We start from the raw sequence: 26,844 nt of genomic DNA on the forward strand, positions 1-26,844 counted from the left end.
ATTAATACTATTATAGTAATCTGTCATTTCAGGAATTATATTTAAAAGCTTAAAAGCAGGCATTATCTGATTCTGACAGATATCAACCTTTGTGACTAATAACAGACATGACTTGATTGCCCAGTGTAGTTTATTTAATGGCTCTATACCTCATTCTAGTGGGCCAGGCCTAATGGTTGCGACATTTTGCTTTAAATGAAGATAATTGTTCTGTGAACCTATTGTCTGTCATCATTAGCATGATGGCGATTGAAATGAAATTCAAATTGCTGTTCTTTCTATTTTGTGTCATTAGTGTATCCTCTTATGTAATGGATTTCTTCTTGCTGTTTTCCATAAATACCATACGTGTATTGGCTCATGTTAAGTTATTTATGCAGTCTGCACTTTTGGCTGTGGAAATTAGAAAAATGTTGGATGTGACTTGAATATTACTGTAATGAGTGGTAGTGTGTAAATGTACGTGTTTCCACAATGGATCTCTCTCTCTCTCTTTCTCTCTCTCAATACAATACAATACAATACAATGAATTTTATTTCATGTCGGGTATAAATTGAAAGGAAACATTAGCTTTACAGCTATTTGCCGACTGGGTAAGGACAAAAACATATCTACAATAATTCAGTTCTCTCTCTCTCTCTCTCTCTCTCTCTCTCTCTCTCTCTCTCTCTCTCTAAGTGAACACAGCAAAGTGAATTTTTTTATTTGAAATATTAAATTCAAATAAGCACATTTGTATTTTTCAGTGTATTAAACAAAAAAAGTTAATAGGATTTCAGTTTTAACCCTTCCAAGGGTGCTTTCCAGTTAGGATAAAAGTCAGTGCTTATTGTACACATATTACATATACTAATTTAAAAAATATTTTTGAATATAACAATTCATGTTGTCAAAAAAAAAACAAAGGAGAGATATATTTTGTTTAATTTAATAAGCATATAAGATATGTCATCATCATCATTTAAAATATAGATTTTCGAGAAAATTTGGTGGGATTTTCGTGCAATTCCTTCTACAAACAGTTTGGGGTAAATTTCAGTATTCTGCTCTTCTCCTGCTTGATGTATGGAAGCAGTTAGCTGAAATGAGCATGCTTGTGTAATTGACTTCTTAATGATAATGGATCCCAGGGGCCTCAAACTGCTGTTAACAGCCTGCTCCAGCATTCAGGCCAGAATGGCAAACTGTCACATGTATCTGAAATGATTAAGATTGCTATTTATTGGTATTTAGATTGTAACTATTTGGCAACTGGGCTGCTACTCATTAGCTTTAAACTAGGCTTTACCTTATGTATGATATAAATTTGACCCATTATTCATAATGTACATTATCGTTTATTCCACATGTATAATAAGAAAACAACCAACAGCTATGTTTTATAGATTCAAAAAGAGTGACAAGATTTGATCTAGATACATTGGCTTTAACAAAAAGAGCTAGCAAAAATGTGAGAAAAAAAATTATAACACAATTTCATAATAATGTTATATATGCTAGTTATGATCAGGCCACATTGATTAAATTTAATGGATGACATCCTCTGGAGACTGAAACTGTGCTGACAACTACGCAGCAGCCATCCACTTTTGGCAGCAAAATGCATGTGCAGTAGGTTTAATTTACTACAAATTCAGCAGTTTTTGCAGGAGAAGATAAAAGACCCAGGCTTTCACAGCATTTTGAATTAGCACAGACCATGACAGCAGTCAGTTCTGAAGTTCCCTGGAGGTGGTTTTTTTTTTTTTTTTTTTTTTTTGAGAACAGGCAAAAATGAATGCTTGTGGATGTCATCCATAGAATTAAATCAATGTGGCCTTAGGTGAATTTAGTTTAATAGATAGCTAAAATGTATATTATACACACTAATATCTAAGAAAACAGTTGCACCGTATATTGAAACATCTATGCCTTGGGTACTATCATAATGGCAGTCTCTGAGGTAAAAAGAGTGATCATATCTCTACAAAGCAAAAATGGTACATGTATAATTTGTTTCAGACATTTTTCTTGGAATTAAGACCAAAGATGCCATTTGAAAAATGAAATATAATCCTTTGGGTCGATCAAGTTTATAAGATTGACTGAATATAGGCCATCCAGTTTGCCTGGTTCAGAAATATTTCTGATAATTGTTATTTTGCTGCGAGTTGTTTCAGTTTGTAGATTCTTTAGAAAAGAAATTGTCGGAAGAAAATTACAAAATCTTTCAGATAACCCGGTAAGGAACTACGCTGCTGTTTCTAGAATTTTGACTTCTGTGTCAGTGGAAACGCCAGAAATGGCACTGCTGTCTTTACTTGCTGAATTAATCAATGGCTTCCTCTGATGGCAGCCAACTTCCATGCTACCCCGGCGTCGTCCGCATCGGCAGCCCTTTGAAAATAACCACCTTAACTCCCTACGGAAACAAGCACTACAGCTGACATAAATAAAGAATTTACAACTGCGCAGAACAAATCCTGGGATAACTTTTACAATCTCATTTGCAAGTCCTTCATTCAATACACTGTCAATATCCACTATTTCAGGATCTTGGTTTTCCCCACTCAGATATCTGTACACCTCAAAAACCAGTGACATGACAGAACACACAATGAACAGAACACACGTGCTGAAGAAAATCTTTAAACACTGCATGTAGCAAGTTGGGTCTATGTAGAATTTTGTTCGCTCTGGCTGCGTAAATTCTTTTTTCTGAACCAGTCGAATTATCATGAAGATCGTCAACACTAAGACGATGCCGAGGGGCACGCATTCTGCCCCAACAAACTCCAGATATCTGTAGATTTCTTTAAAGTCTTTGGCATTGTCGTTAAAGCTACACGTGTACTCTTCGCTTGTCTGAGAGGGTTTGATTAAAACATAGGTCCAGAAGAAGTGACCATTGACAAACACCAAGATGACTGTTAGCAACAAAGTGACTGCTACTGCCCTCTCGTATGTACACATCCAATGGGCCTTCTTAGAATTCCACATCGAAATAAAACATTCGGTTGCCAAGGCTACAATATACCACTGGGCAAGATGGGAAACAAAATTCAGAATAAATGTATACACTTTACAAACTGCTGCGGAGGAAATCAGCAATGTTGACGAGAGGTCGATTTTGGCAACTGTCCTCAGCCATTCATTGCCGCACCTCACATATAACTCGATAGTGTCCACTACTGCCAAAACCGTCAGGTACAGACACGTGGACGTCACCCTCTTGCTGAACTTCCGCATGATGAGGAAGGCCAGGCAGTTCCCTATGGTGCCAATGACGAGGAGAAGAGGGTAGATGATTTTTTGGATGTAGATCTGGGCCTTGTACTGCGGGTATAAGTCCATGAGATCCATGTAGTCATCATCTGTCATGTTGCCTGCTGTGATGTTCAGCTCTGGAAAATAGAAAGTTTTCAATTATCTGTTGTCTTGGCCACTCAGTAATTAGATTATTTGTAATGAGATCACCCACATGCGTTTTTGTTCAATTTAAATGGGAAATTAGATATTTTCTTGGCGGTTTTCTTACTTAAGTGGTCCCCAGGACCCCTATTGTAAGGCCACCAAGCTATTTTTCCTTATTCTTTGTTACAACCCAAATCATGCCTAAAAAAATAAAAAATAAAAAAGAAGAACTTTCTGCCTGTTATCCACCATCATGGTACCCACTAAGAGTTCACATCTGAAAAAATAAATCTAAGATGGATGAAATTATAAATAATCCTAAATAAGTGACATTCAGATATTTTGTCAGTTGAATATTAACTCATCTAAGCAGAGATAGATGAAATTGCTTCCCATTGATATAACATTTAAGTTATGACATTCATATTGTTGCCTGGTCTTAGAATACATAAGTTAGACAGGTGTGGGTTTGGACTCATTTCATCCCCCTGCAACAAAACTGAATCAAGTGTTCCATTTGGAGACTTACCCCCATGAGAGTTGCCCTTCATGTACCTGTAACATGTGTATTGATGTAAACTTGGATTTTTATCACAAAACATAATAATTTGCTATCAAAATAATAGAATAAAAAGCTCTGGTTCAAATGGGTTAGTTACTCAACTATTTGCTTGGCACTTCATCACAGCTTCCACCAACGAATATATGTCGTCTATCATGGCGGACCTACAGATACAGTGAGGTGGACATCTCTCCTTTGCCATGCTGTCGTGTGTCCAAGATGTGGCTGAGAATTGTACAACCAGCATGAAAATGCTCATGGTCTTTCTTATTCCAGGTGCATACATTATATCTGTGATTAATTTTCTGTGGGTGTTTTTTTTCCCCAAAGTTAATGCTTTGAAATTGAAATTGCCAACTGTGGCACATCAGTGCGACACATTTCTTGTTGTAGGTGTACTTCTGCAGCTAGTTTTGAAATCGATGAAAATACCCTGGAAGCTCAGTATAGTTTACTGTATCTACTAACTTTGATACACAGAAAAAGTCATGAAATGCTCAGCTGTTGGGAACTATTCCTCTAAATCTTATTCCCACTCCCGGGGAATAGAGAAGACTTTGAAAAAAAGGCCACAATCTGACCTTTTCCTTCTCTTAAAATGCTGGATTGTTATAAATGACTGCTGCTTAGATGGCATTAGTGTGTTCTAAGTGTACTTGCCATATACTTGAGTATGTTACCCCTGGTAACCTATACTTAAGAAATTGTACCCTGTCAATCATTCACTAATGGGGAAATTATTGGGACCTTCTTAAGATTTTTTTCCTTTCTCACTAGATATCCATTTCTAAGGAGTCATTATTTGTTGTTGCTTTTTTATTTGCTGCACATAGGATTAAGCTTATTTTGCTTGCTATATGTAGGATTAAGATAATTTATCTAGGCACAAATATATGGGCATACCAGAATGCTAATGAGATATGCCAGTGGATATAGACACTATACAATCTCTGTTAGGTTTCACTTTCCAAGAAATCATTACATCATTCTGTATTATCCACAGAGTAATTCTTTTAACAAGAAACAGAAGGAGTTATTGGATTTTCAGCTCTTTTGAATTGTCTAAATATCTATTTGGGTAACTAATCCTATCCCTCTGGGAATCCTAAATGTCATTTTAAATAGTGCCATTTCCATGATGTGAGGATGCTTCAGAATTTTAATGTAGAACTTGGTGTAAGTTTGTGTGAAAGTTGTCACTCTGTCTTCGGACCTTCCAAATGAAATAGCCATTTGTAACCTCAAGCTTCAAATTTGAGATTGCAATTGCATAATTAACAATTGAAACGCGATTTTGTTGTATGATCACAAAATACTTATTTTGAGCTAACATAGTTAGTCCAGGGCTCAAAGTCACAAATGGCACTTGTGGTTTATTAGACCCCATCTTGCATGGTAAAGATTTAATTTGAAATGTTATGAAGAAGTGAATGTCTCCAACGTGATAAATGAAAAAAAAAATGTATTTTTTTTCTGGTAAAAAGGGAAGGCGTGTAGTGTTCACAAATATAATTCCCAGACATGTAAATTAATTTGATTAAAGTCGATTGCTTGTGCACTCGACTCGTTTTATGGCCTTACCTGTAGTCATGTAACTTAAGTGGACGTGTGCAATTTGAATAATTAAAATTAGTATGTACCGCCAAATACTGCAGCACAGAATCCACCTATAGATAAGAAATATGTATAAAAGATGTCTAGAAATAATATTGAGTGGCAGACTGAAGAAGACTCGAAGGTGACCGCTCGACGGAGCTATGGGAGACGGCTTAGAAGTTGGAGGCTTCACGTATAGAACATGTAGTTAGAGATCGTCAACCAATAAACCATTAAACTGGTCATTATGTGGACTTGGGGTTTTCTTTGCGCGACCTTACATAAGTCTGACACGAACCGTGGAATTTTGAATTGCGTTATCCACTGAGTAAGTCTAAAACGTAATGTCCTATTTCGAGCCCATGCTTGAATTAAGCGTTCTAAATTATATAAGTTTAGGACATTCATCTCATATGTATGTGTAAAGGTACATAACAAAAGGCTTGTCTCTTGTTCAATTTTTGTATGAGCTAGAAGTACTTATTGTAGTAGAATTATTATGTTCTGCCATTCTTGCTGTTAGATACATTGCAAATGATTTTTAGAGTGGGCGGATTATGTGTTTGTATATATTTTTATTTATTTATTTATTTTTTGTTTACTTTGATGCCTGTTTTATATTTGGTCCTTGTGGTAATTCGTAATGATATTTCAAAAATATATCAGTCACATATACGTAAAACCACAAAATGATAATTGGAAAATACAAAGAAACATGTACCTGCATAAAGCTTAAATGTCAGTCACATAATTAACAACAGTTTCATATTGAGCCCTAGGTGTGTGTGACATGATGGTGGCAGATTTTTGTTTGTTTCATTTTTAATGAAAAGTACAATTTTACTGTTTGATGATATTTTTAGCTTGTCTGGATATACTATCTAACTGTCTATATGTTGGGGGTAAAAAATACCTTGAAATGCATGCAGTAATAGCAGTATATGTGATTTTTTTCGTAATAGCCGTACCTTACTCAGTAAACAGACTCTTACCTTTGGTATTTATCACAAGATCATTATCATGTTAAAGTTATGTCAGAAGTTTAGGCTCATTAAAGGAAGGTGTATGTTAGAGTTAGTTCTGCCAGGTAACTTGGCAGAGAAAGGCGTGATTTTGATAATAAAAAAAAAGTCCTGATCAAATCTGTCGGCATATGTTCCTTGGCAGTTGGCTGTTGATGTGAGAGAAGTGAATATTGATCACCACTGACAGTCCCTTAGCATATGCAGAAATGATAAATTAATGCATAAATAAGAATATGAAAGAAAAAATCTAATTATATCATGATAAAATGATATATTTCAGGGTACGTAATTAATCTTGAGGTGGACCTGTAGAATATGGGGGAGGGGGCAGATTTCATTTAGGTGACTTTCTGTGTTAGCCAGGCTTTTGAGTGTTCAGTCTCTCAAAGTGGACAGGTCCAATTAAGTACACTGCTGGGTCTGAAAAGGGCACAAGCTCCACTCTGTGCAGGTTTTTCTGTATTTGCATATATATGAGACCTGATGATATCACTAATTTGATATGACCTTTCGGCAGTTGTTAATCTGGCACTGTATCTTTCTTTCTGTCTTGCTGTTTCAATCCATTTAGTTACTGAGGGCACCCTCTGCAAAAGATTCCTGTATGGGGCATTAACTTGAAACCATGTTATTATCTTATCCTATTATATCTTTAACTTTGCCACATTTGGTGCACAAATACTGAAAATTACCAAAGACAAAGACCATATATGGACAAAAGTGGTTTGTAATAATTTCTTCTGGATGTGACAGAAAGTGAAAAGCAAAACAACGGGGTATTGTGGGATAATGAAGGGAAGTGTTACCAAGTCAGGAAATAATTTCAGCACCTGTTAAGCAATTTATGTTTGAAAACAAGAAAAGTGGGTGAAATTTGGTGATAAAATGCTGATATTGATTAGGAAGGCAGCAGTGGTGATAGATTAAAAGTTAGCTTGGTGATGCATGCCTTTATAGTGAAGTTATCCAACATTTTCTCTTGGTGTCTGTGTAAAAGGGAATAGTGCAGTTTTCATCAGTCATTGTTGCATCCAGATTGTACCACTGCACCATTTAAACCTGACTACAGTGTTGTCCCTCATTGTGAGGGATGCCGAACAGCTAAGGACACAAAATTACAACAAATGTCCCTTAAAATTTAGTTTAGAAGGCCAGTAAAAATAATTAAAAACTCAACCATATCCAAAACAATATTGTTTAAACGATGTGTGTAGTTAGGTGTTCTAAGATGTCTGTGCGTTTGCACAAGTCCGGTCAAAGGCAGGCACTGGTAAAAGTTTCTGTGTCCCCCATATTTCTAAACAGGGGGCCCACTGTTTTCAGATGCAACACTCTTAGTGCTGGAAACAACAAAATTAAGGTTATGTATAATTACATAATGCTAGTTTGCAGTGTTTGCCTTTTAGGAAAATTAGTTGCTGGACCGAAAGTCCAGCCATCTTGAAAAGTAGCTGGACTGAATGTCTGCCGGGGGGGAAAACTTCTCAGCCCGTTCTGAAAGTTGTCAGCCCCGGGCAGACGGTCCAGCCTTAATTTCTAACACTGCTAGTTTGCTGATGGTAAATCATCAGTTTTTGGAACCTTATGGGTAGCGCAGTTGCAAGTCCCAGAAAAGATTTCAAAATAAAACAGACTGTTAATTAAGCCAGTCTGTATATTATACCTGGTGAGCTCACTGGTTGCTCTGTTCAAGTATGATCTAAGTAAATCCAGATGTTCTTTTCTCATTTTCCTCTTCTACTTTTTTTGACAGGTATTCAGTCAAAGTGCAATTTGAAGGATTCCAGTTCCACTTATTTTTTTGCTTCTATGAGAAAATAGAAAAACACTTGGAGAATGCAGACCTTTGCCACGGCAGCTCAGTTCTAATTATTATGATTTTTTTTATGTATTAATTACCGTGAAAATCTAATTGATTCTAAGTGAGCCCATTTTGACCTTTTCGGAAAGTTTCTATGAAAATCCCTAATTTTTTAGTAAGGCTTTTAACTAACAGACATGAACAAAGGCAAAAACATGGATCCATGTAATAACATTATTTTCTTACACAGTGATTGATTCTTAATGGATACTGGGTACTTAATGGGTAGTTAATGACTCTTGTATTAAATTGAAAGCCAGTGTTTTGCCACTTGCGTTATATTTTCCCCTTATATTAATTTTTACTATTGGTGGTTGATCTGGGATACCAAAAGGGGAAGAGGCCCCAAAAAAGAAACCCCCTTTGATTTTAAGCATGTACAGACAAATTACTTCCTTGAAAATCACTACCTCTTCTGTTTTAATGTAGTTAAACAGAGCAATGTAGAGGTGCAAATTTCTGGACAAATTGTGTAAAGTAAAAACATTAAGTTAGGAAACAATTACCTAGCTGTCTGGTGAGTTAGGCAGCATTCACAACAGTGGACAAACAGATCCTTGGATCAAATATGGCTGACCCACTCAAATACTTGTTGTTGTGTAATCCCCCAAGGAATCTATTCAGTGTTGCCATATTTGACCCACAGATCTTTTAGTCTGCTGTTGTGAATGCAGCCTGAGAGTTCTCCACAAACTGTGACAGGAGAGGTATGGAGTGAGAAAATCCATTAGCCTGAACAAACAGAACTTGTTTGGTAATGGAAACCTCCATACCTCTTGCTGCCTTCCCTTACACAGATTTTGTAAATATTGGAAAGTGTGAATTATGGATCCCCTCAACAGGATGGTATGGGTCCTTCAGTAAAATAAGGTCGATAATTAATAGAGTAGTGCTAGGTAGAGGTATTTGTAAACATGGAAGATTTTACAGCATTAGTTTGCTTAGTTGATATTGAGAATGAAATATAGGTTTTGCAATGTGTTTAACTGAAAATTATTCCTAACTGCTTATAAGAAGTATATGAATGAGCCTGTAAAGTTATATATTTTAAAGCTATAAAATATTTTCCAGAGTATTTTTATTATTTAGTTTTAGAAATTGTTTATTCTACCTTTTCTGTCAGTATACATCATGGAGTAACAACTGTAGAAGACTGACATTCAAATGCCTCTACACAGGTTTTATCAGAAACATTACCATTGAAAAGAATATCCACTTGAAGTCTACATATAGCTTTATATAAATCCTGATGTATTTAGTTTAATAAACATAACCATGCCACATGTAGTTCTACTTCAAAATAATTAGAATAGGTAGACAAACATTTTCAGAGAAAAGAAAAACTTCTTACTACTTACTCTCGATTACGACAATTACTGTATCAGAAGAAAAAGCTTTCACTGGTTCCTACAGAATTGCTTGCTGAAGCCAAAAATGTTACCAGAGAAAAGTCTCAGGAAAAAACCCAGAAAACTGTAAATGCTCTAGTTCTTCGGCAAGCGTTAATATGCCAATTACTGCTTCTCCCACTTCTGGCACTCTGTAACAGTGATAATGGATTCAGAAAGCTTGAAAAAAAAACTAGATATTTACCTTTGGGTGAGCTTTGGAGTTAGAGAAAAGGGCACACAAACAAAGTGTATAGATAAATTAGCCAAGTCAATTTACTGTCATTGTTGTTGACTGGATACAGTAACAGAAGCACTAAATATGGTGATAGATATTTAGGTCACGGAAGGCGGGGGAAGAGGTGACAGTTCTCTTAGAAATATGATGTGGGTAGCAGGGGGAAAGAGCCTCCTAGAAACCTCCAAGACTTGAGTCAGATTGCGTCACTTTTTCTTTTAAGTTTTTCAGGTTTATAGCTTTCTTAAATCCTAGAGTCATGTTCATTTTGAGAAAAAGGAAAACATTTCATTTTATATCACTCTTGAGAAACTGAAACTTTTGCCAACATCTGGCAAATTTGAGTCAGATCAATGCTCAAGTAAAAAAAAGTTATTGGGGAATGGTCGAAAGCTTATAATTTCTTTTTAATCGCTCACATGGAATTATTTTTAAAATTTGGCTCAATTTTTAAAGCAAATATCATGTACAAGCTGTATTTTACATGCAGCCAAAGGGTGCATTGTAAATCAACATACATAAACCTCTCATTTACCTATACAATCTATCCAGCTAACTTACCTCCAGCTTCTTTAGAATGTAAACCTCTGCCTACCTGGCTGTGCAGCAGCAGCAGGTTTGTTTTTATATATATTCTGCTATTTGTGTAAACATTCCTGCGTCAACTTTTTTTGGATTAGGACTCTGCAGTGAAATTGAACCTTCAGCTAATCATATTTCAAGACCAAAGTGATATCTGGCTGCTGATGTTGTATGATGCGTTGCATAATGGAAAGTTGACGCCTTTTCTGTTCATTGTCCTGTTGTGTACAGATTCATCCAGCTTCTTTTGTTTTATCGTATATCTTATGAAGCTTCTCTTTTTATGATGAGAAAGAATTTATTAGAAACAGTGGCCAGAATTCGTATTGATTCAGCTTCCCTGCTATGTTAGTGAAGAAGTTCTTATCGTATTAGCTTTTGATAGATCAAAACAGATATTTTTCTGATAGATGTCTTGTTATGACTGTAAGAAGTTTTGATCACAGTATTTGTACACACCTTGTGTAGTAGAAAATTACAGAATGCCGGATGAAAGGAGGCTGAAAGTGTCCTTTTGTGTCTTCTTTAACATGTGTCATTTCAAGAGGGTGAGGGCCCATTTCCATAGACACCATCGGTCAACATGGAATCGACCCAACTCTGTGGGGACTCGCTGACTGCAATCAGCATAACTGAATGACACCCTTCCTCTTGTTTCTACCACACTCGTATAATCTCCAGCTTTTTTGTATTCTGCTTAATGCCAGGAGGTGTGTGACACAGTTAGGCTGATGGCACTCAGCGGAAGTCCCTGCAGAGCTGGACCCCCATGCAGACCAATGCTGTCTTTGGTAATGGAGCCTTAGATAGATTACACAACAGACAGCATTTCTAATTTTTTTTCTGTCAGTAATAATAGTAAAAGGAAGAAAAATAAATAAATAAAGAAATATAGATGTCTCTTGAGAAATAAGGAAGCAGGAAGTGAATCTCTTCCCTCAAAACACAGTGTAATAAGACTTCTAAACCTGTCTAAAGCATCTGCTGCCTTAAGTTCCGTCTGATGATATTTGTTGATTGAACCATCAAGGGATTTCTGTGGTATGTTATTTGATACTTCAGAATCCATATGGAAATGGTATTTTTGTTCCATCAAACAAGAAAACAAATTAGATTAAAAAACCAATTTGTGAATTTGCTCTGTCATTTTGATAGTATTTGGAAATTGTATTTTTTTTCATACATGTACATCAAATGCATCAAGTAAATTACCTACTCAAGTCATTGAAATGCATGTCAGCCCAGCCATACTTATTTGAGAAGTAGGAAATTATATTTTTGCCATCAAACAAGAAAATGACCTGATACATTGTAAAAAGTTAATTTGCTGACAGGAGCCCGCCTTTAGTGAGTCCATAACTCAATGATACTCCTGGTATGCATATTCTGCCTTGACCTGAGATATGTTACCAAGTGTACTGAAGCCAAACTCCTGGCAAAACTCTACCTGCTAGTTTGCTGTGTGTGTACAGGAAAGGAAACCATATTTTTTACCAGAAATTCTTATTTGGAAAAATCTGGGTTTTTCTGATAGCAGTGTGAACGAGTTATGAGACTAACGAAAAATGGGTGCAATTCCAGAAACAAGAATTGTAGTAAAATTGTACATTGTACTTGTGTTCAGAGACGTTCAGAGGCAAAATCGTTTTGTTCTTGAGGATCTATCTCTCTACTTCACAAAACCCTCCAACCTTCAATAGCCCAGATCAAAAGCAGACCCACTGAAGTTGCATTTTGTGTCAACATCAAAAGACAGAATTGTACTGATGTCTCCTGCATACATGTTCTATAATCTGTAACAAATATTATATAAAGATCACCACATGTTATACAAAGATTATCAAATATTATATCTTGAATAGCAAATGTTATATAAAAAGAATAACAATTGTTATTATCAAAAATAACTTCAAGAATTGCAACTACAGACCATAGAGCATATGTAATATCCCCACATCACTAAAATGAAAAATGATCTTAATTATTCCCCACTGCCTTACCACTTATCTGTCCTATTACACTTCATTTCCCCAAAACCTATAATCCTGTTTGACTGTAGTGATAAAGGAGACCCAGCCCCTGTATTGCTAGATCTCCAATGGTTGTAATTTCTTCGCATTAAGTTTTGAGGGTTTCTTTTTCAAGTACTTTTAGTGCTTTTCATAGTTCTTATAAATCTTTTTCCTTGCTTCCTGTCAGTTGTACTACAGAAATTCCACATATAAGCACTGAAATTAATGGTTTTCAGGTTGATTGTTGTAATATTTTAGCATTAGTTTGAATACAAGTCCATAGTCTGATGTAATTTTAGGAAGATAGGCTCTCCATGGATTACAGGCAAGTGTGCATTCACTTTTTTATGCCAAAATATTTGAACAGCTTAACATCTACATAGCAGAAGGTCATATCATGCTGAACCAGCTTTAGGTTGTATTTCAGGGATGGCCACTTGTGATCAAGATAAACTGATTGAATGAAAAACATATACCTGGATTCTGGAATTCACCTGTTCCTGCCCCTCTTGCTGCCTCTGGTCAGGGTTTTTTTTTCCAATCATTTGAGGAAATCAAAATCATTAGTATTCAGGCTCTATTGTGTTTTTTCTTCATCATTTATGAGGCCAAGTATTCACAGGCAATGATTTTAGATATCAACACTTATTTACAGACATACAGAAATTACATGCTGACCCACTTAACTTTTTTATGTATTTATTTATTCTATTTTTTTTTCACATTTAATTTTAGTCTATTTTGCTTTTCAATATAAGATTTTCTCTATGTTTCACAAAATAACTTGCCAGTGGCTAACATCTTTGTAACCAATGTTACATAGTCACATGCCTACCCCCCTATCAGGAGCAATGTTTCAGCACTCTCATGGACACATGCACATATCTTATCCTATCAGGAGCAGTTTTACAGCATTCTCATTCACACATCCTCAGGGAACTAACTTAGTAAGTTTTTTTTCTGTGTGTGTGTGTGAAACCAAGGTCAGGTCACTTGTCTAGAAATATTGTAGATCACAACCTCTTACCTGCCTTCAAAGAGATCATTGTGCCTTGACTGAATTGGATATTTCCTAACACTCACAACATAACACAGCTAAGAGTTTGAATCAAGTCAAGAAATGTCCATGTTCAATGGCCAGAGAATAACACACACACACACACACACACACACACACACACACACACACACACACTATTTGTATCAAAATTAAAGAGCAGAAAAATTTTGGCAAAAGATAATTTTTTAGTTTCTTTACTACCAGTGGGTGACTGTGTTCAGTATGTCAGTCACTGCAGAAGGATGTTAGATGGGGAACTTGCTATCTGAACCTAATTTGATTTCTTCCTGAATGGTATGATGATATACTAGAGGTGTGTTTATATAACAGGTCTTTCTAAACCTTAAAGTGAATTGCTATAGGTCAAACCTAAACAGTTAAAAATAGAAATGTTCATGTAGAATACTATATAGATAAAGGTGAATTCCTAAACATGGTCAGAGTTAAATATCATGAAAAGGAAATTAAACTATTTTTACAATGAGTAAAATATATTACAGTAATAAAATGAGATGCATATTTCTATGTAGACAAACCTGTTTGTGATCAGAAAAACTTCCACCTCTTTTGCAATATGTTAAGAAGTGAATATTCATCTAAACATTTTAATTTGTAAACATTAAAATTTGTAATTTTATGGTAAACCAAAATATATTTTTTTACTTTCAAAGAAAGTTACTGAAATTGAGACTGCATTAGTTTTCATAAGCCAAAGATTTTAATTCACAGTAAAGTTGCAGAGAAAAGGAATAAAGAGAAGCCAAATGGGAAAAAATCTAATCCTACCATCAAATCCAGCCATGTCAGGCACCATTTCTTGGGGTTCCATACTCTGTTCTGCCATATCTCTGCTGTGTTTGGTGTTCCGAGGTTGTTTTAATTGTAGCTGGAAAGTTTTCTAGTTTTGAAACCACCAAATCTGTTTTAACGGAAGAAGCAGTGTTTGGGTGTATTAAATTTCAAACCCAGTGAAATGTGGTGTATCTTTTTTTTACTAAATGTGCTGTCCTTGAGGCCTGTTTACTTTCTATTTAATGACACAAATTTGAATTTGTAGAAAAAGGAACAAATTTTAGCCCGTCTGGTAGGTTTTCATAGACTGTACTGCAGGCGTTGTAAAATGTGGAACACAGTAGTGTTTCAATGACATCCAACTGCAACCACAGTATTTTACTTCTATTAACTGACGACTGAAAGTACCGTCTTCATAGCATTTAACTGAGCTATCTTCTCCTGTAAGTACTGTTGGGCTGGTCTTGGTCTCTCCGCAAAGACATTTCTGTAATGGTTATCCCAACTGACCACTCTGCTTCTCTTCCTGGAATGACTTTTTTTTATTCTTTTTCCTCTTCTTTTATTCCCCTTAAATGACAGTTTTTAAAGTTCAGAAAATCCTGCAGGCTCTAGCTGTTCCAAGAGGCCAATACCACTGGTGTAAAGTTAAGTAATTTCCTGTTTCTCTCACAGCTTGAGCATATTAACACTCATATGATTCTGACATCTAAGTCAGGTTGATGAGCACCTCACTGTTGATGAGACTCCAGACTGGCCTCAGGGTGTGGCAGTGGCTGCAGCGGTGTTGGACGCAGCAGTGGTCACAGTTACCTTGAGGCTGAAAACTTTCTGATGGAATTTATGGAAAATTTCAACCCTTTCCAAGTGCCTCGGACCTGTGGTGTTACACCTTTTTTAGATAAACTGTGATTATAACAAGATCGGCTACAGGATGCTCTCTGAGAAATGGTTTCCTCTGCGGCTTGGTCCGATAATGAATCTTGAACATGGGCAGCAGGGCTAATACCACTTGGAAGGTCCCAGGGATAGTTCAATCCAGACCTTATGTAGGTTTTCCCAGTTTCAGCTATAAATCTTGTGCATGACATTTGTATACTGAATAGATCCAGACCAGATAGTCTAATCCTTCACACTGTTCTGTAGATAATTAAACCCCTTGACTTAATTTTTTGTTCTGATTCAATTTTTCATGGTCAAAAATCGAAGACGCTTATGTCCCCTGAGAATCTTGACACATGGAATGACAGTCCATTTTGTATGTTTGTTCCATAATTTGTTGAGCAAGTAATAATTATAGTGCTCCCAATCTTTCACTGCCGGCCCTGGGACAGCTATTAATTCTTTTCATTTTCAGAAGAAAAAACAATCGAAGAAAGGAGCGGAAGATTGGTTGTACTTCGAAACCACTTAGTGTTCATTAAAGTCTCATTTGGCTCCATGTCTTACATTTCTAATTGAGCTATCTAAATGGTAATGCACAAGTGTCTCTCACTCCCCTTAAGAATAACTCCCTTTGCATACCAAATTAATTGAGTAATCTTACTTTTTACATTTTCTCATTGACAGCAGGGAAATTGGAAAAAAGGGGTCAAAAGTTGAGTCTCTTATCTCATTAACACGGGTCTTGTAGTTATTTCCCCACAAGATTTTACGCATGATTCATGAGGAGGAAAGGACTACATGTAACCTTATTGTTTTTTCCAGTTAACTGTAGTTAGACATATTTAAGTGGAAACTAACTTTTTCCTTATTGCCTCCACTTGTATAATAAGGAGTATGGGATAGAAACAATTGTAACCTTTCTGTATTTACCACAGCAATGCTATCATGGAAGATTTGCACTAAATAGAAAGTATAATAGATTGCAATGAAAAGTAATTGTTGAGAATCAGTAGCACTCTACAATTCCAGCTTTGTTTAATCTGATTGTTACCCTAATAACTCATCATTAGAATACATAATTTTGGTTTTGACAACAATGCAACTCACCTTCTGGCAGAGACAGATAGAATGCTCACAGTCACATAACCAGATGACGACTAGATCTGTTCATTGTTCAAGACTATCCTTGGTCTGTCAGTGTGAGAACAACTGTTGTATTAATGAGGTATCATTTAGCTTTATCTGTCAGGCCATGTGATTGATAAATAATCAGGAAACCATGAACAGAATAGGTTTTGGGACCAGCATCCTTCTGGGAGGGTGCACAGCTATCAGGATCTCATTTTGGTTAACCATATTTGCCAACGCAGGAAAGGTGCCTTCCAAAAACCTAGGGATGGAGCCTCTTAGAAACTTGGAATGGCATCTTCTAAGAGCTTAGAAAAGGTGCCTTCCAAAAACAGCTTATCTATTCATCCAAATGGGAAATGAAATTTTGCAGACATTACACCCTTTAAGAACATTTAATTTATCATTTTGATGCAGGTCAGATAAACTGAAATTTATGAAGAAATGAAAATTTTGTAATGAACTTCTGATGGTAATGAATTAAAACAGTTTAATTTTGATATTGATTTTAATTTGTAGTATAGACAGGAACAATAGTTTATCACTTTTTTGTCAGTAGGGCCTTGACTGCTTTGAAGAGCACCCCCTCCCCCCCACACACACCCCCCTCCCTCCATACACACCCCTCCCAACCCAACTTGCTTCTCTATTGCTTGAAGTTATATTGAAAACATTGACTGCACTATATCTCCTAGATAGAAGTTATTCACCTGGATAGCCTCGTTTCCTGATGAAGATCCTCTGATAGACATTGAACTATTGGAGTTATATTAGCTGTCAATATTAGCTTCTGATTGAAGAAAAATTACTTTATTCTTATTGACTACACTGTAGCTTTCCTGTCATTCAGGCCTCATCTTACTGTTGTTTTCAGTCCGTATGTACACCACCTCGAGCTCTGGGGTGCAGAAGTAATTCTTGATTAATACCAGTTTCAAAATGTGTCAGGTAGCTATCCATTTTATAACTCATAGCTGATAAGTATCCTACCATATTAAGTTAAATTTACCTACCAATACCACCTAATTCTCATTTGGTAAATAAATGACATTTTGATAACAATTGTCTTGACAGGAGAAACTATTTCAAGCCTCTTGAGTGTAACTATCCATATTTGATGTCAAATCATTGATCTGGAAGTCGTTCAGCATTATTTGAATTGATGGTTCAAAAAATAAAAAAAGCCAAATCATTCTGCATTTTTTATAGATTCACAATTTTGTTACATTTTATCTTGTTAAAAAAAGCTACATTTTCTCCTCCTTGTACCCATCGGTCTCAAAATTAATTGGGATTAAATTTTACTATTCTCAAGCCTGTTCTTGAATTCAGTGTTTCATCCCTCACGTATAACTGCAATTTATGTTGTTTATTTATTATTGATGGTTTTATACTCTAAATGTTATCAGGTTTATAAATTTGAGAGAGAGAGAGGGAGAGAAAGATAAGTTTTGAATTCAGTATAATTTAGAAAAACGGACCTCTATGGAATTAAGTTCATTTTTTTACTTCAGAGTTATGTTGTCTTTGAATAGCTGAAATGCTCACAGATAATAAATGGAAGTATTATCCACAGTTGTATTATTACCTGCTACATCCATACTACACGGAAAACAAACTAGGCCTACCATTGAGCCTACCATTGAGCACCTGCACCTCGGACCTAATATAACTAATAATTTTAATTAATATAAATATGGTTTAGCATCCTTTCATGTCCTTTTTATCTCTGATAATTACAGCTTTTCCCCCATTATATCCATTACAGAGAACATTATCCAGGATTTACTTACTGCTATGATCATTAGTAGGAATGATACCAGAGAACACATACAAAATATTAATATTTCCCGTCTCACCAAATACTCATCCATTACACACACAAGATAACAATCTGTAAAAATGTCTGACAAACATGAAATAAATATAAAAGAGTTGTCCTTAAATAAAACAACAAACTCAGGGGCCCCTTAAAGGCCAGCACAAGAGGTTATTATCATTTTATGATCCCTGGTTTGTATCAATTTACCATACAAAAATTAAGAGGCATCTGATCATGCCACATTTGGCAAGACTAAATAGTCCAACTGCAATTGATCCCTGATAAGTACACATTATTGGTGACTGGGGTCCTCGAGAGAGCCTAAAATGAAGTGCCATGAGACAGATAGGAACACATGTATATATTTTATAGAGAAAATATTATTAGATGAACCTTGGTATTGATTACCTGGCTGAGCTATTGTGTGTATGTTAAATGCCTGGATCTAATATTGGGGGTTCTGTTATTGAAGTAAATGATAAACATTTTCCTGTCTTAGAGCTCATTCCTAATAAAACTATCACTATCAGTCCAGGAAGATCGATCTAACTCTGCATGGTTTTTGGCTGACTTTCTTAGATAAGCAGTTTAATGCACCTTCTTCTGGCATTGAGAAGAAAACAGAAAAGCTGGTGTTAATGTGATTGCATTCAGCGAGAGTCCCTGGGGAGTTGGATTGATCTAAGTAGAAAGATAGTTTCATTGGGAAGGAACCTTAAGTTTGTATTATTAGGTGGTAAATTGGCAAGAAAGTCAAAGTTGTTATGTGAGTAACATAATATTGCTCCCTGAATAGGAACATGATTGACTTATTTGTTCTGTTAAAGTGTGTTTTTGAGAGTGGAGTATGAAAAATAGGATGGAAGACATTTGTAAAATGAGGCATGATTTTTGCAGTAAGTATGTCTTTGAGAGTAACTCAGAATTATTGCTCTTAGAAAAGCAACATCATGTCATGAGTGAGCATTATGAATCAATGAATAATAACCTTAGTGAGAAGATGTAATAGATTGCAAAAATAAAGGTAGAAATATTTCTAGATAAACCTCACATATCCCCAACTTGGTTTACGTGAATGTAACACTAAAGGACCTGACATGGGTAGCTTGGTTGTGTTAGCAGTTTTCGCAAAGCATATCCAAATGCAATTGTGTCCATGAACCCCTCTGTCACAACTAACACAATCCGTGCGTGGTGTTTATGCAGAACTTGGAATCTCATGTACTGCTGTATTGACTCCAGCAGGAAACTATAAGTGCAGCATTGCCAACTCCATGCATTAACGCTTATTCTAAATATTATATAGGATAGACCCCTATTGTTTACAAGTGTTATGCCATGGATGATAATACATTAGATACTAGATCATCCAAACAATTATGTCATGTTGATAACTTAGTGTGTGTGTGTGTGTGTGTGTGTGTGTGTGTGTGTGTTTGGTGCACGTAAGTGTAAATGAAGATTTTAGTACGTGTATGGGAGAGCATGATTTTGTGCACACAGGTATATGAACACACACACACACACACACACACACACACACACACACACACACACACACACGATTACCCCACCTACCTCCAGCCATCAGTAACACCTGGCTCTGGACATTCTGACCACAGGCAGGCGTAGTGGCGTCCAGACACAGCATTCTGACCAGCAGGTACATTGGTGAGTCCATGTCCACTCCCAGGTGGACGGCCGGCTGGACCACGGTATAACTGTGCCGTCTGCTCAGAAACATTGTGGGTCAGGGAATGAGGACCTGAAAAGAAAATCATGTGAATTAATTGATTTAGACATGAAGAGAAATAATACTGTGAGTGTGTGTCTGTAATAGTATACATGTGGATGATGGCCTGAAAAGAAAATAAAGAAAATCACGTGAATGTGCGTACGTGTGTATGCATGTGAGTTTAAGTTTTATGTTGTTTTTACAATAATTATAATTCTCCAGATTTCGAGACAACAGATTGGCCATTTTGATGAAATCCCAAAAATGAAAAAATACACACTGTCAGGTCATTTTAGTACTATATATGTTCTGGCAGGCTGGACTTGCAATAAGCTTGGTTATACAGAACACTATATAAGCTTCTTTTTGGATGTCAGCAGTGGAAGAAAATGATACTGATATATTATATGTAATCACATTTTGAAGTATATAAACTAATGTATTTATAACTGGTAAATGTGTTGTGACATGATTTCTTTCACCTCTGACATATGACTTGACTTCATTGTTACAGTGTAGATTATGATGATTATGATAATTATTTTGAGTGATGGGTGGCACTGTTAAAAAAATTCATTTGAAACTTGACTTTGACTATCTTGATATTTGAATTTTTAAAAGATTGTATTGTAAACCTATTTGTTAAACATTATATATTGAGAACTGATATATTTCAATATGTCTATAACAGTTCCCATTTCTGTACATTTATACTTATTTCATCTATCTGCCTCAGTTAATCTGTCTTTATATTGTAGATCAGATCTACACATTTACACAAGATCTGTGATGATGGCAACGTAATTTATGCCCCTTTTTTTCATATTTTTCAGTTGTTCTCCCAAGATTAGCAGTAATGGCCGCCACCAATAATCATACGACCAATGAAACGCGTAAACGTGATGTAGCCATGCAGCTGTGGGAAGCGTACAGTGCATTGTCATGCTGCTGTATCCTTTTTTACGTACAGTAATTACTGAACAGTTTTAATTGCCTTTTTTTTCACTTATTTCACTGTTTCAGGATTTATTATAAAAGTTACTCACTTAAATGCACTTTTTGATAGGAAGCCGACATTTTTTCAAATGTACTGATAGCTTTAATGGCATGTGAAATGTATTAATATGTATTCTTGGTTGGATTCCCAGATATGAAAGAGTGGTGGTGAAGTGAAAAATATCATTCTCCGTTCGATGTATATAATCAGTCTCTCACGCTCCTTTTTATCCCCCCCCTTTCCATGCTAGCATGTTGGAATGAAAGAGGTTAAGTTAAACAGGAAATTATTGTCAGTTGCCAGCATAGCTTTTGTTCCATCTCCTAACTGTCACCTTCACAAGCCGTAAATGGCTGAAAAGTCAAGTAACTTCACCACTTAGAAGAGTTTTCAGCAGTAGCATACTTCCCCCCAAGGTATCTCTGTATCATTATGTTTTCTGCCCTCTGGGTTGCTCAGTAGATATAAAAATTATGAACAGGAGTGCAAGAGACAGATAGCTCAAACTTCAAACTACCTCTGGTCAGTTTTTATTTGGGTGGGTGGGTGGGGGGGGGAGGGATGGCAGGATAAATACTCTCATGCTAATCACAACTATATTTTATCTGCTGATTTGAGGGATATTTGTTTGCTGGTTTGACCTTGTATGGCCCATATAATACATATGTAGTATGGTAACAAAATAGTCACATGTCTATCCAGTGAAAATGTGGGATTTTGGACATATGGAAGATGGAGGAGGTCGGCTGCTGCTTTAATGTTGTCTAATGATAGAAACCATCATGCCTCCCCTCCCCCCCCCCCCTCCCTTTACACCTACTTGTAACTGACCCAATGTTAAAATCCTAACACAAGCAATAAAGATGGTACCGGGAAATTAAATTATTCAGCATTCGGCTATCTTCACATTAATTTCATCAATTACTAGCCACCAGTTGCCTTTATTAGGTTTAATAAACTACCGGACAGTAGATATTTACGGAAATGACTTGATCTTTTCCATGAGGAAAAATTATCAATCATTTAGATACATAAATTTGAAATTAATTTTAAAAAAAATAGTTCTGTATAGCAGTCAAGTAATCAGCAGGTAGTGCAACCAGAAGTAATTATTTTCCATTCGTGAGCTCTGTTCACAACCAAGTTGAGCTATGACCAAACTGAACTGTATCTCAAATATGGCACGCACTTGAAAGCATGCAGCATAATTCACTAACGGATTCCACTTCTCCCATGTGCACCTACTACCCCACCACGCAGGGATTACACGACATGCTTTCAAGTGGAACACACCATGTTTGTGTTGTAACTTAGTTAGGCCTGGCTCAACTTGGCTGTGAACAGAGCCATGGTCTCTGGTGGTTTGTTTCAATGGTTGATTTGCCAGTTCCTTTATATGAACCAGCTGAGTGCTAGTTTTCTGATGTGAGATCTTAAAAGTCTTTTATGATGTTGATTGTAATCTGACTGTACCCTGATAATAATAAGCTCTCATTAATTGCATTTTTTTAAGGTATTTGTAGTCATTGGTTTTATAAGGCAGGATAGAATGAGTATTTTTTAAGCTACGTTCACATCTTTGCTATATTTGGTTTACATTTGATAAGGTGATGCCAGGTACATTATTTCGTGTCTCAGTTTATCTGATTGTGAGCCAGACTACCGATATTGGAGCTGTTGGTGGTTATGGATTTGCTGTTTTTTCTTAATTTATCTGAAGTGTGCATTTGTATCTCCTGTCATAAGGACATACACCTTCTGCCAATTAGCTGTTAAAACCTGACCATATCAATGTTGGCACAACTGAGGCCTTGTTGGCAAAAAAAAATGCCTTTGATGTCAAGGAAAATTTTTTAAGTGCATGTAGACAGGTGGTCTGATAATGTTTTGTTCTAAAAGATGTGAATGCATTAAACAGAGGCAGTTGTGTTAAAAGTTGATTCCATTGCAAAATTATCAGAAATGAAAAATCATTGTTGAATGGATTGTGATTGAGCCATTAATGAAAATGGTGTAGAAATACATTTGTTCAGTGTCTTTATGTTTTACTGGTCCATAATCTCATTATAACTTAATATGTGGAGATAAAAAGTAGAATTTCATGAAGGACAGGGCAATTTATTTTGCTTTATTTCAAAAGATGTGAATGCAGTAAATACCTGTAGATGCAATATCACAGTCCAATTGCAAAATTATCCAAAGAGAAGAATCAGCTTTGGATGTATAATTGTTAATGGACAATTCCTGTAAATAATGTAGAAATACTTTAGTTCAGTTCCTTTATCGGGTTTTACTGGTTCATAAATTTATTATAGCTGAATATGTGGAGACAAAAAGTAAAATTTCATATAAGTCCAGGCAATTTATTTTGATTTTTGGGAGAATGGTGTAATTATTTAATTTGTCTCTATGCATAGACATGATCTCTAATTATATTTGGCTTAAACGAGTGTGTCATCAGTAATGATATGTTATTTAAGAACCTTGCCTGACTGCTGAACTGATCAAACATGTATGGCTGACCCAGAAATCCAGCAAAAAATTGCAACTAAAACTTTGTTATGCACTCAAAGTAACAGTTGTTGTTTCTTGGAACAACAGCTGAAAATCATATTAGATAATGCAACTCCCATATTTTAATGTCTCACTTAGGCACCTTCATCAGGGAAACACTATTACACTGACCTACGGTCTCATTCCTTAAAGAGGTGTTGTATGAGACATTAAAATATTGGATTTGCTGTGGTAATAACTGCTAGAATTCATATATAGTGGAACTTGTTCTAACTCCACTTGTTTTCCTTCTATAAATGCTATATCTTAGCATAATTAATGATGAGTTTAAAAGGATAGAAGTTGAAATACATATTTAAAGTTAAACTCATTCGTTAAGCTCACTAGGAGAAAATGTACCTGTTATCTTCAACGTAACACTATCATTAATTACTTGCACAAAGTGCTGTCAACCAACCAACTTAATTGCAGTCAATACAGTTCTGAAACATTTTAATTTTGAATGAGAAACAATGTTTGGTATCAAGACTAATGTTAACACTAATAATAAATTAATGCGTATACATCTCTGATTCAGAGATTCCCTGCTCAGTTATAACAGAACTGTCTGTCAGATACTGTATGTTTAAGTCATACATTTTGAAAATTGAATACTGAGTATTAGGATAAAGATCATGGCTGCTGTATACTGTTTGTTTCTGTGCAATACTTTCATACTGCAATGATACAAAATACACCTCCTATTTAATGTAAGTGAACTATTAAGGCCAGGATAAAGAATTTGGCATAATAAAACTAATGCTCATGGTTGAAAATTGTCAAAATCCTTTTCTGATAGTTTTCAGCTTTTACCCATAAGCTTGATCACTTACCTTAGCTCTGCCTAATAGTTGCTAATCCCAGGCTAGTTGACACTAGCAGTAAATGTTGTACAGGCCCCAGTCCTGCAGATCTAAGCTAGTTTCCTTTAGTTTCCTCTTTAGTTTCCTTTAGACTGTTTATCACTGTCTGTCCTGGTCTATAATATCTATAATTTACCCAATGAATTGCTGGTAGGCTTCAAACTCTGGTGTGAATGCGCTATCTACTGATGATGTAGAATTATTGTGATAATTTTTCTATCTGGAGTTGTGCAGAAGTCTCAGATCAATGAAGGTCTCCTCAGCAATTGTGGTGTAAATTACTTCCTGAATTGCTGATGACCAGTATTTTGCCTACCAGGAAGTAAGTAATTTGCTCTTTTTGTTCTCAGAGCTGAAGACGTCTCGGATCAAAAAAGCACGACATGAGCTGAAATGTCATTAAAAAGTGTGTTGAAGTCCCTCGGGTATATCAGTCAGTCTCTAAATGGCGTCCACTATTTCTATGTACCCTTTTTGCTCCTCCCTAAGAAGAATCATCTTGATTTTAGCCAAAGATATTGAATCCCCTGTGTAATTTGTGAAGTCCTACTCTGATTCCTCTCCAACCAGAAATGCTGAGCTGTGTCCGTGTGGAGTAGTATGCTTAATGCTCCACTGAACTCTGCTGGCAACTACATGTGTATTCTTGCTGCAAGCTACATATGTATCTCCGGTCATGTTTCCACTCAACTTGGCCCAGCCTAACTGAGCAAGGCACATTTTAGAAGGTTTTCTTATATTTGAATATTTGATACAGTTAGTATAATTGTTATCGCTTGGCTGGAACTTCAAACAAAAGGATAACTACACCTGTGTTTTGCTTACACATTTGCCTGTATTTTCACTGCCTTTCAAGCGAAACAACCTGTTGTTTAAATTAAAGCACCAGCCATAGGATAAGCTACAACTATATCCTCATCCACTGTATGTGGCGTACAATGGATGACCCATGTTGTAACTAGTGCTTACAGTGGTATACAGTGCTGGGTATCTTGACATGGATTGTGGGGCACTGTTTTTGGGTTATGTCTTGATTTTTTTGGCTGTTGTTGTTGATGTTACCTGCTTATGCGCCATAACTCTTAGGAGGCTTGTTTGACTGAAAGCTGGGTGAAACTTAGGGGCCATTCAAAGAGATCCTAGTATCAGCTGATCCAAGGATCAAATATGGTGGACCCTACATGAAAGGAAGACCACTTAATCCAGTAACAGTCTCTCCGCCTCTTACACACCTCCCCACATGTCATCCTTGCAAGGGCACAGTAATTAAATCTCGGCTCAATTCAGGTCCACCATATTTGATCCTTGGATCAGCTGATACTCGGATCTTTTATCTGAATGGCCCCTTAGGCTTAGGGCTCATTCCTCTTGGTTTTGAGTAGAATACAGAAATGCTGATGATAATACCTGTGTGTTAGAAACAAGAGGAGGTGTGTTAATCTGATTGCATTCAGCGAGAGTCCGCAGAGTTGGATCAATCTACATAAAATGATAGTAACATTGGCAGTGAGCCCTTAAAGACCAAAATTTTAGTCAACTTTGACCCAATATAAATCAGTAGTATGATCAGATGGGCCTGTGCTATAACAAGAAAGATTTACTAGCTAATGTTTTAGGGTGCATTAAGTTTGCCAGTTTACTCTTTTTGATACTCTTACAAGTAATTTTCCTTGATCCAAATATAGATCTGTAGTTCTCTCAAGAATCTATGAATTTATAATAGCCTTACTCTAATATAAGTACATATACATGTATTTTACATTCACGTATAAAGCTTATGGCTTTCTCTTTCCCTCTTTATACAAGAGAAGCTCATGAATTTCTTTATTCCCCAATGGCTGGATGAACATTTATCTGTAATGGACCTCAGCCTGTGCGCTCTCTTCACATTGGGGCAATCCCATTGTGTGAGCTACTCATCTAAGACCCCATTCACACACCTAGATCAATCTAGCAAGATTGACCCGAGGAGATTCTCGCTAAATTACATTCAGCTGAAGCGACTTGGATTTCTGGCATGCCTACTGAAGCTGCTAATAGCATCAGTAGGCGCACCAAATATTAGAGCCGCTTTTGGTAAGTGCAATTTAGCGAGAAACCCCTTGGAGATGGGTCGAACCCACTAGATCGAGCTAGGTATGTGAATGGGGTCTAAGTGAAGAGTCTTCACTTGAACTCTGTTTTTCTCGTCCACTTTGAGAGACTGACAACTTTATAGCCTCTTTTTTGTCTCTAAGTCATCTTAATGGGTCCCTGTGATCAACAAGACCAATTAATTTCACTGAACAGTATGGAGCAACCTTGTAAAAGGGAGTAAATCCCCCTGAGGAGTAATGTGACATGTCAAAGTG

The 26,844-nt window shown here is 36.2% G+C and overlaps 2 protein-coding genes across 6 annotated transcripts in view; one reads left to right on the forward strand and one right to left on the reverse strand.

Annotated features, from left to right (window-relative positions):
* Nucleotides 1-26,844, forward strand: part of LOC106177713 (RAB11-binding protein RELCH homolog) — a 72,035-nt gene that overhangs the window by 37,045 nt on the left and 8,146 nt on the right. For both annotated transcript variants that reach the window (XM_087010184.1, XM_087010185.1), the window contains one exon: nt 20,914-21,030. In XM_087010184.1, the coding sequence (XP_086866310.1) occupies nt 20,914-21,030 (117 nt within the window). The remainder of the gene's footprint in view (nt 1-20,913; nt 21,031-26,844) is intronic.
* LOC106158336 (uncharacterized) lies at nt 988-25,199 on the reverse strand. Of its 4 annotated transcripts, XM_087010188.1 has the most exons (3): nt 24,464-25,199; nt 19,924-20,110; nt 989-3,384 (listed from the first exon to the last, which is right to left on the reverse strand). In XM_087010188.1, exons 2-3 carry the CDS (start codon nt 20,087-20,089, stop codon nt 2,231-2,233), a joined length of 1,320 nt encoding a protein of 439 aa, XP_086866314.1. In that variant the 5' UTR covers nt 20,090-20,110; nt 24,464-25,199; the 3' UTR covers nt 989-2,230. The 4 variants fall into 4 exon arrangements, with proteins under 4 accessions (XP_013389718.1, XP_086866313.1, XP_086866314.1 ...); XM_013534264.2 differs by lacking the exons at nt 19,924-20,110; nt 24,464-25,199 and adding an exon at nt 14,505-16,090 and having other exon boundaries at nt 988-3,384; XM_087010187.1 differs by lacking the exons at nt 19,924-20,110; nt 24,464-25,199 and adding an exon at nt 4,059-5,945 and having other exon boundaries at nt 988-3,384.

The sequence above is a fragment of the Lingula anatina genome, chromosome 4, assembly GCF_051362555.1.
Source record: "Lingula anatina isolate TDL-2025a chromosome 4, LinAna3.0, whole genome shotgun sequence".
Classification (NCBI taxonomy): Eukaryota; Metazoa; Brachiopoda; class Lingulata; order Lingulida; family Lingulidae; genus Lingula; species Lingula anatina.

Bases quoted from the DNA above. Each gene is read 5' to 3' on its own strand.
- LOC106158336 (XM_087010187.1), bottom strand. From the start codon at position 4,242: ATGTATGCACCTGGAATAAGAAAGACCATGAGCATTTTCATGCTGGTT. The intron at 3,385-4,058 runs GTTGAGTAACTA...TCTATTTTCCAG, and splicing joins GATGAAGTGCCAAGCAAATA to AGCTGAACATCACAGCAGGC.